Source organism: Adiantum capillus-veneris, chromosome 8 (assembly GCF_014529385.1).
Source record: "Adiantum capillus-veneris isolate H3 chromosome 8, ASM1452938v2, whole genome shotgun sequence".
In the NCBI taxonomy this organism is placed as follows: domain Eukaryota; kingdom Viridiplantae; phylum Streptophyta; class Polypodiopsida; order Polypodiales; family Pteridaceae; genus Adiantum; species Adiantum capillus-veneris.
In genome coordinates, this window is record NC_140938.1 from 63734678 (window position 1) to 63744689 (window position 10012).

The 10012-nt window shown below is 42.2% G+C and overlaps 1 protein-coding gene across 1 annotated transcript; it reads right to left on the reverse strand.

The window, feature by feature from the left end:
- Positions 1-906: 906 nt before the first annotated feature.
- On the reverse strand, positions 907-4166 carry LOC147452255 (uncharacterized). The gene is made up of 4 exons (XM_086518905.1): positions 3725-4166; positions 3356-3433; positions 2060-2281; positions 907-1763 (listed from the first exon to the last, which is right to left on the reverse strand). The coding sequence occupies exons 2-4, from the start codon at positions 3410-3412 to the stop codon at positions 1446-1448; spliced, it is 597 nt and encodes a 198-aa protein (XP_086375031.1). The 5' UTR covers positions 3413-3433; positions 3725-4166; the 3' UTR covers positions 907-1445.
- Positions 4167-10012: the final 5846 nt, after the last annotated feature.

Here is a 10012-nt window from a genome sequence, read left to right on the forward strand (position 1 = left end):
TTTAGTTGCAAGGCTAATGTTTGTGGCCATCGTGGCATCTAGTTGCCAGTGTCTCAACAATAAACTCCATGGCTACTAGAAAACTATGCTTGGTTGACTAAAAAGGCACATGAAGTAGCAAAAATGCTCTTGTGCTATCTCCTTAGGTCATGAGAATGGGACTAAACACCTCCACTTATAAGGCGTAAAGGATCTACACGCCATTTTTGAAAATATGTGAATGCAGTTTATATCTTGCTAATGTTATGCCTTTAGGCACTTGATCCTTGCTTCCTTGCCCAAAAAAGGTTTTGTAAATGTTGAATAAGAATCAGGATTGTTCAATTATAGTATTGATATTGATTGGTGTATTGGGAAACACTCGTTTAAGTTGCCTAGAAAACACTTCTATGTACTTCTATGGGATTGTATGTAGTAAGAAGGATTTTTAAAAATCAAGTAGTAAATGCTTCGATTATTCCACCATTAGCACATTTTGAATGGACAGAAATAGTATGAAGCTAATACCATTCATCAATTGACTTTTGTAAGCTTGAGCCTCTCAAAAACAAGAATTGAAGCACTTGACACTTTGGCACTCTGGAGTGATGAGCTACATACTTGCATCGTTTGATGTAGTCCATGAACACACGGTCTCATTCCACGTTGTTGTGGCTACATTACCTTTTTTCTTAATAGATTATATTGATTTTTTACCATAGGACATATTAATATCACTTATGAGCATAACTGTGATGCATGGCTTTCCTTTGTACCAAGATATAGCTGTAGCATAGGCTAGCAACAACAAGTGAAAGCAACATTTGTAGTAAAAGAGCTCTATTTCTTTCCTTTTTCATAGTAAAGCACAAAGGTTAATGATAAGTTTATTGTTTTTGTAAGGAGAGCACTTGTAATGAATGAATCTCTATCTTGGTAGTTATGTTGTAAGTTTTGCTTTTCTGTACAAATGGGCCCCGGAAGAATCGTGGTAAGAGAAACAAAGCACCGTTGAGAATGTGTACAACCAGTCAATTACTTTTTGTGTTGAGGCTCTGCAAAAGATAGGCTTGCTTTATCCAACGCTACAGGAGAAATTACTCTCATAAAAACTAAAACCCTCCCAAATTATACAATATATATGGATATTACCTCCTCGAATGTGGCATTTTCCTTCTCAAATCACAATGACACTGGGTCAATATATCGATGCTCCGGAGCCTATTTTCTAGGTGTGAATGTGTGCACATTATCTTTCTCAAGTTTGAATAAGAACTAAATCCCTCCTAAATTTAATGAATTTATGTAGATATTACCTCCTCAAATGTGGCATTTTCTTAAATGAGGAGGATATGAAACTGGTGCAGTAGAAATAGTATTGGTTTTTCTCAAGCCTTGCATTGTTGTGAGGGCGTAAATGCGGGCATGCTTGCTTTCTTGCTTCATATAAAAGTAGTGTGTTGCTTTTAAGACTCAAGATTCTGGAAGCCCTCGGGGTGCAAAGCCGCAGTGGCCATCAAGGTATGCCAATGAGAGTTGTAGTAGTGAAATTCAGCGAACCCAGACTTGTCCGAGAAAAAGACCCCTGTTTTTGTCATGGTGCGCGTCTGAAGGTCTGGGAAGAAAATACGATATCGTTTTTTCGGGTCATCGTTTTCCTCTATCTTCTCTGGCCACATCTGACGGCAGAAGATCTTGTGCAGGTGCACATACTGGTGGCGGAAATGAAGGTGATCTGGCTCAACAAAAAGCGCGGTTCTCGCTAGTAATGTTGATGAGATCACCTGCATAGTTCCATACAAAGCAATTGTCTGTTATGAACTAGGAATTATGGAAAAATCCTTTCAGTTGGTGTAACAGAAATGCTGAAACCCACGATAAAAGGTGAGTCATACAATGCACACAATTGCTTCGGTAAAGTAAAAAACTTGGCAGGAACATATGTGAGCAGGTGAATTAACAATTTAAAAGAGATAAAAAAAACCGCTGCGAAAAAAAAAAGGGATAAATTTTCTTCATAATGCACAATATAAATGACAGAGTCCTTCTTACTTCATTATTGCTTGCAAACTTGACTCACCTGGATTTGCAAAGGATCTTCCGGATGATAGTGATGCAAGGTAAGCCAGGTTGGTTCTTGTCTGTGGCTGTGAAAATGGGAATGAGCAAAGCCATTATGATCACGGAATGTGCTGAGAGGCGTCTGTTGTGCGGAGTGATCATCTATGAGATCTTCTGAGAGTTTTTCTGTTGTGAATTCATACAAGTGATGGTGATGAAACGTCATGACCGCCGGTAAAGCCTGTTGAAGAGAAAGGTCACATCACAAGAAGTTTTGGACAAATTCTCACAATAATTCCCACATTGCGAGTTACCTCAACATCATGAGCTTCTGTGAGGGAGGCACTGCATACCTAGCTAGGTACGATTGGGGGCAGGAGACCGCCGGCACCCCCACCGGGCCGGCGGTCCCCTACCCCCAATCGTACCTAGCTAGGTATGCGGTGCCTCTCGAGCAGAAGCTCATGATGTTATTCATTGTATGGAAAACACTGAAAAAGACTCCATTTTCCTACATGAGAAAATTTATAAATCTTCTTGTGCATGGCACAGACAACAAAACACATTGCTAAGTATGAGCCACGTAACCATAAAATACAGTTCTACGAGAAACAAACTCTCATCTTGAAACACTAGATACATTAAAACAGGCGATCAGCACAATATGGCATGCTGGAAAGCCAATTTTTTTGAATGAATCAATCTTCCAATCAATCTATTTTAAGTGCCCTTCTCTTTTTGCTTAAACTTGAAGGCAAAGAAATAACCTTCAATAAGAAACCCGAAGAATTAGTCTAATGGTAAGATTTGGGAGTTCAAGAGATTCCTTGAACTCGCCTCACGTCATGCCACCGGCATTCAAATGGTGGGTAGAATCAATTGAACCATCCTATTTCTTGGGGTATCACACAGTAAAAAATGATCACTATGCAATCCCTACATCCCTAGAGTCCAGCCCATCAATGAAATATGGAACACTGCCATTCAACTGGTCGGTAGGATCAATCAAACCATCCTCTTTCTTGGGGTATACACAAAAAGAATCGCTCACTACGCAATCCTTACATTTCCAAAGTCCAGCCCATCAACAGTATAAGCAGAAGACGACTACACAGTGTTGTTCTACAGTATACATGGCCCTTGCCTGACCATGCCTCATGGCTACCCCCTAAAAAATGAAAAACCATGTGTGTGGGTGCACACATGCAATACTAACATGACCAAAAGACCATCGTCCAATTTTTGCAGTACTTGAAAGACTCGAAGTGATGATGTTTAGACTGTTAAACACAATACAGAAATCAAACAAACTAGCCTCATAATCTTCCGGCCAAGGTAAAATCGTGCGCTTTAGACCATTCTCCGGTTCCATTGTGTTTCGAAGAACAAAAACCTGCCAAACCAAGCTGAGTTTGTCATTGCACAAGTTGCTCTTTCTGCAAGGCTTTAACCTCATTATGTTGTTTGCCAATGCACACACAAGCACACGTGCTCCATGTACAGCGGAGTTTGTTGCATTAGCGTTGGATATTGATTAGCATATATACTGGTTCAAATTTCAGTCGCTACATCGTTCTTTTGTTTCTGGGCACAGTAAGATCTTCTTCGTGGCATGCGCACAAATTGTGCTGTGTGTGTGTGTGTGTGAGAGAGAGAGAGAGAGAGAGAGAGAGAGAGAGAGTACTTATAAACCCCGACGCTGTCGTGCAGGAGGCGAAGTCATGAAGTAGAGCACACGCTGAAGAGTTGAATCTCCAAATCAAACGCTGCAAGAAGCACATCCATGTTTTGCCGTGAGAGCGCGACTGGAGCATGTACTGCCGTAGAGAGAGAGAGAGAGAGAGCGAGCGCGACTCGAGACTGAGAGAAGGTGACTCTTCGAACATTTTATTTCAGTATTTTGTCATTCTTTAAAAAATTGCAGGTATTGGAATCTTGACTCTCAAACCCTTGCTCGAAACAACAACATGAAATCTCCTACTGCTGAACAAGCATCTTCTTTCAAGTAGCCTTCAAAGTTTTGACATCTAGAGGAAATTACCTCAACTAGCTTGCGCAACCCGCCTACGGCGCGTCTCACTTGCTCTTACCAATAGTACAATGGTAAGGCCTCCATTGGTGCTTAGGCATGCCTACACTATATACATAAACCCTACATTTATAGAGAACAATTGACGGCACATCGTATATTTTGTGGTACCTACAATTCAAGTGTGAAACACCAATTTCTAGCCTCTAGAGTAGGTCACTCGAGGCCTGAAGATGTCTCCCAAATGCACACACACAAAATGAGAGAGAGAGAGAGAGAGAGAGAGAGAGAGAGAGAGGCCATCGTAGATTCGCAACCATGTGTGACATCACTTGTTCTAAGAAATCGAGCAATTTTAATGTAGGGCTCCAGTGGCAGGGTTCTTATCATCAAAAAATGACTATAAGGTCTCTCTCTCTCTCTCTCTCTCTCTCTCTCTCTCTCTCTCTCCTGAACTCCGGCACAACATCATGGGTTGGGAGTGTTTTTATTGTAGATCGAGAGACACACAGAGAGGGCACTATAGGAGGTGATCACATAGAGGGGATTACAACAAAGATAGATAATGGATTTCGTTCAGAGCTTCAACCCACCACTTACTACGACATGACACGCGGTCACACTGGAAAGAGCTGAGAGCCTAAGAGATAGCCAGAGAAAGAAAGTACATGGTTTTCAACGACCCAAACTCCAGCACAAAGAAGTGGTAGAGATCAGACATCAATATCACCAAGAGATGGAGGCAAGGTTCACCCAGCTTCAAGTGGACCCTGATAGAGTCCTCAGGGAGCTCTTCGCCCCAACTTCGCAAACATCTTTCTTGTACATACGGATGCATGTAGCGATGCATTGCTTCTAGTGATAGAGCTCCATCCTGCCTCACTTCCCCACCATCGTTTTGTTGTATCCGCACCATTGTACACCATGGATTATACCACCTCACAATCAACTTCTAGCATCCCTAGCTAGTAGTTAGAAGTTTTCTTGCCTTTCCAAGTTCACTTTTCATTTTGGTACCAAAGGACACATAGTGGACGAATTTGTCCCATAGGCCAATTTTGGCCTTTTGTGGGTGTAAATATAGTCTTTCTTTCTTTCGCTCTCTCTTTTAAAAAAAAAAATACTGACTCCTACCATTGGCTCTTCTTTATGTTTATTCGTTTGTCGTGTAGATTCCACAAGATTCCTCTAGCAAGCCTAAGGCTGCTCTCTGGCACTCACTATAAAAGCACCAATATGGTATTGAACATGACCTGCTCAGCCTAAAGGACTGCGAATCGTCGCCGTAGTCCAACAACGCGAGGTCTCATGATGTCCAGGACTGTGCTTGCAATAATTTTTTTAAAAAGATAACGTTTTCACTCCTCTTGCACATCCCTCATTGTTGCTTAACAAACCTGTGCAGTAGTTGGCCTTCTCCTTTTCCCTCTAGATGGAGGACGCTCGCATCTCCCTGCTCTGTGACCCTTGTTCGATGACGACCCTACTTTGTTTCTAGGTAATGACTGTGAGTTCGCAACTCCTTTCCCTTCAATGGCATCCTTAAAGATTCACGCCAATTCTTTATTTAATGATTGGGCCCCCTCTACTCCCTATCTCCCTAATTCTCTCACTTTCTCTCTCTCTCTCTCTCTCTCTCTCTCTCTCTCTCTCTCTCTCTCTCTCTCTCTCTCTCTCTCTCTCTCTCTCTCTCTCGTAGCTCTCCTCGTCTATGAGTATCCCCCTGGGCGAGAGACGACCCTGTGGGGAGGCATCAACCCAACCCCTGCCTCCCGCCCTTAGCTCACTAGCTAGCCTTGGCCACGCTCGCATGTGTCATCATCAGCGGCAGCCTACGTCAGCTTTCGTTTGCCTCCCGCTTGTCATCAGTGTCAAAAGAGACTGTCGCTTGTGAGCGCCTAAGCTTTTGTGCCTTATAGTCCTCCCTTGAGGTTTTTTGTGTAGGCACAATCCCAGTCAAAGTGAAAATTGCCCATCTGTACTCTGTGCAAAAGAGCTCTTCTGTGACTTGGTCCTATTGGGGCTCATCCACAAGAATGAACACTCCAAAAATCACAATGAGTCGACCAACTTTTGCCACAGTCGTAGCAGCACCAAGCAAAAGCGATTGAACCGGCCAGCTTGAAAGAGCTTTTGATCAGCTTATGGAGGAGAACCATGAACTCATAGCTCGCATTAATAGGCTTGAGACACGCTTCGACTCCATGGTCAACCTCGCCAATGAAAAAGAAAAAGAAGTTGAAGCAAAAGTCACTCAAGATCATTTTTCATCCATTGCCAAAGTCAAGACTTGTGTGACATCGAAGCTTCGCGAATAAAAACTCCAAGAGAACGCCCTCAAAGTGCGCATTGGTGGACTTCCCTCACCGTGGTGCACCATCGAGGACACCCTCAAAGAAGAAATTACTAAGCTCAACGACATCCTTCACTCAATTAATATCAAGCCGGAAGCCATCTCTTGGATCAATGACGCACATAAGCAAGTGTCACCCGAGCACTGTCTTCTCACTTTCAAGGATAAGGAGGAGCGGATATGGTTGCTATGCCAGTCCCACCTCCTCAAGGGAACAAAGATTTGATTTTCCGGGGAGCTCACCGGGACTGAACTTAAGTCTAAAAATTGCGAGCTCCAAAAGGTGTATGAGCCCGCAAGCAAGGAAAATGGGTAGTATATCGCGGGGGTAAAGCCATCATTCAGGAGTTCTGATCTCCCAAAATTTGCTCCCCCTTGGCGCGCCGTCCCCCTTAGGTCCTATCTCTTTTTTTTCCCCTACCCTCTTGATGGACTCTCAGTCCTTAACTGATATGCATCCAATGCTTTAATTAGGACACATTGTAATGTTATTTTTGTATCTGGTCCCATGGGTCATATTTTACCTCCGTGGACGATGATGCAATCTATCTATCTCTCTCCATATATCTTCTTTTATATATTACTCTCTTTATCTATGTCCCCATATCTCTCTTTACCTCTTGGTTCACGTGGTTGAGGAGATTGATATATGTGGAGTAGTGCATGTACGATGGATGTTCTTTTTAGAGAGGTTTTTTAAGACTCTCAAAGATAGAGGCATGCATGGCTAAAGGATGGATCAAGCAAGAGGCATTTTTTAATATTTCAGAGTATTGGGCACAAATTGATTCCTCTATGCCTCGTATGTGGTCAGATGCAAAAATGACTTTACACTTGCGAGCGAAATAGGAAAATTATTTAGCATGGATATGGATCTCTGCCCAAGTGGTCATCAACTTTTGCATCCTCAATGTAAAGGTTATGATCAAGTGGGTGGACTTGTGGACAATGTCAAAGGCAAAGCATTTGCAAGAGAGGGAAGCATGGAAACAAGCTCATGGAGATAGGAGGGCACCCTCAATTTCTTGACACCTTGCATGTTTCCTAGATCTCATTAGTGCCTCATTAGTTCCGAGTGGATCCATGAGAGAATGATCAAAGCAAAGGCACATGGAGAGGATATCACCGAAGAAGAATGGGAGTATGCACGAGGTTGCATGCCAAATGTAGAGTACTCATACGCTTAAACCATATTATATGATTTTTTTCAATTTAATCTTTTTAATTGATTGTATAAATTTTTCTATTTTATAGTGCCTTTAGTTTAACTCTATGTGGTCAAAGGGTCGATACTTTCGTACACACCACATTGATGAGCATTGAACCACCATGGATTGTGGCGTCATGGACAACTTTGACACAAATGGTGAAGAAGCAAAGTATGTAGGACTATTGAAAGGATACTAAAGGTTGATTTAGAACCTTTCATACCTTCATCTTTGGGTGTAAGCGGTTTGCAAATGTGTCTAGACAACATAAGAAATGGGCTCTACATGGTGGACTCTAGTGTGCATTACACGGGAAGGTATCACAATTTAGTTTGCCACACAATTGTGAGTAGGTGAGTGATTACCTTCTTTACCCTTATTTTGTCGTAACATAATACCAATGTCACTCACTTTGAACTTCTCTTCTATAGGTCATCTAGAACCTCCAACTTCCCTCCTTTTGATCCGGTTATGAAAAAATCCCAAAAATTTGAAATTTTTCAAAAATTTCAAAACTCAAATTTCATCTTCTGAAAACCCCCCTAAAACTATTTTATGGTCAAAAAAGCATTTTTTGATCTCAAAAAGTCAAAACGTGCATCCAAAAACCTTAAAATTCAATTTTTTTAAAAAACTTTAAAAAAATCTTTTTTTGCTATCCAGAGCTCCCCCAAAAGTAGTTATTAGGCAAAAAGTGATTTTCTCTCTCTAGAACCCCTTTTCCAACCCCTCCTTGGTTGCAACCATCACACTCATCCTCTACTCCAACACTCTCTCTCTCTACACCATCTCCATTGCTGCAGCAAGGAAGCTCCTCTCTCCTCCCCTACCACCTTCCATTGCCACACCAAGGAAGGGTTATCCACCTTCTCCTCCCAGTGCCACACCAAGCAAGGGTTGTCCATCTTCTCCTCCCATTGCCACAAGGGTTAACCACTTTCTCATATCACTTTATCCCACCTACATTGTAGCAACAAGCAAGGTTCTTCTCCTCCTCCTAGTTTGCTTTGCTCAACCATGGCCAACTCTACTTCGCAAAGGCGGCCAAAGGATGAGGTCACAACACTTGCATGCCACAACACTAGAGGTGTAGATGATGAGTGGGTGCCACAAGAGTTCACCAAAGGTGCTTGGGTATACATGCAACCATCTGATGTTGGCCCTCATCGTGTGCGGAATCGTGCAAACTTGGATCTTCATTGGAAAGGAAAGCTCCTTGGCTTCAAGAACCGCAAAGACAAGGGGACCGTAGCCATTGTGCAACATGTTTTCTCAATGTCAACCATGCACTTGCAACAACCACCTCGATTTCCAACACATTGTAAGTACATGTTTTGAGAATACAAAGCTAGGTGTGAAATCACAGTGTAATGTTATTATGGATTCATACTTAACATTTGTCATGCATTTATAGTCATATTTCCATCCACGTTGGTGGAGGAGCAGCCACTACATAGTCTCTCCGGCACATTCAATGCTATACATGCGGATATTGGAGCAATAATGTTCCCACATCTTTGCCCAACCAAACTGGTTCAAAGAAGGATTTTCTTCTATTCTCACTCCTATATTGTCCCTACTTCTACACAAGTATTTGGAACGCTTGAACCCATCAAAGTAACTTCCTTATTAAGTATGGAGTGGCCGGTCCCAGATTTGTGGCCGGTAGCATCTTTCAAGCAAAAGATGATAATGGATGTCCAAAACTCTTTGAAATACTCTAAAGCTTCTATGTCTGTGGGCTTGAGTTGGTGTTTGCCTATTCATTGTTTTGTGTACATTTTTTAAGAGTTTGGATTTGTGGAGACTACCACAATGCTTGTATGTAAAGATGCGCATTACGAGGAATTAGGAAGGCTTTTAGAAGAGGACTGGGGTTTTGTGGAGGGCATGCACAACGGGGACCGGTACCGTTGTAAGGTTGGAGCTTCAGGTATTGGAATGCGCTATTTGAAATCCCGCACCTCCTTGTACATACGATTTCACTATGATCGTTGGATGTGCAATGTTGGAGTGTGGACTCCCTTACAGAGTGTAGACGGCGCTATTGCAAGCTTTGACATTGCAGTGAAGATGCCCAACGATGCTTTGAAGGCAGTCCAAGTGAACAAGCATTGGACTCTCAGTAATGTTCGAGAAAATTTGGTTATTATGGGTTTTGAGGCCCTTCAACAAGCACAATTTTGTTTACAAGGTCACAAGGTGAGAATCCTTCCACCACATTTTCAATACATCATGGTTTGTCGATCATTAGATGCTTATTGTAATGAATGTCCGCAGATTGGGAAGAGAATGGAAGACAAATTGAAGGTCGAGGAGGACTGGGGGATAGATGGAACTATGCTATCGATCTTATAACTTTGTAACTCTTGCAATTTTCAT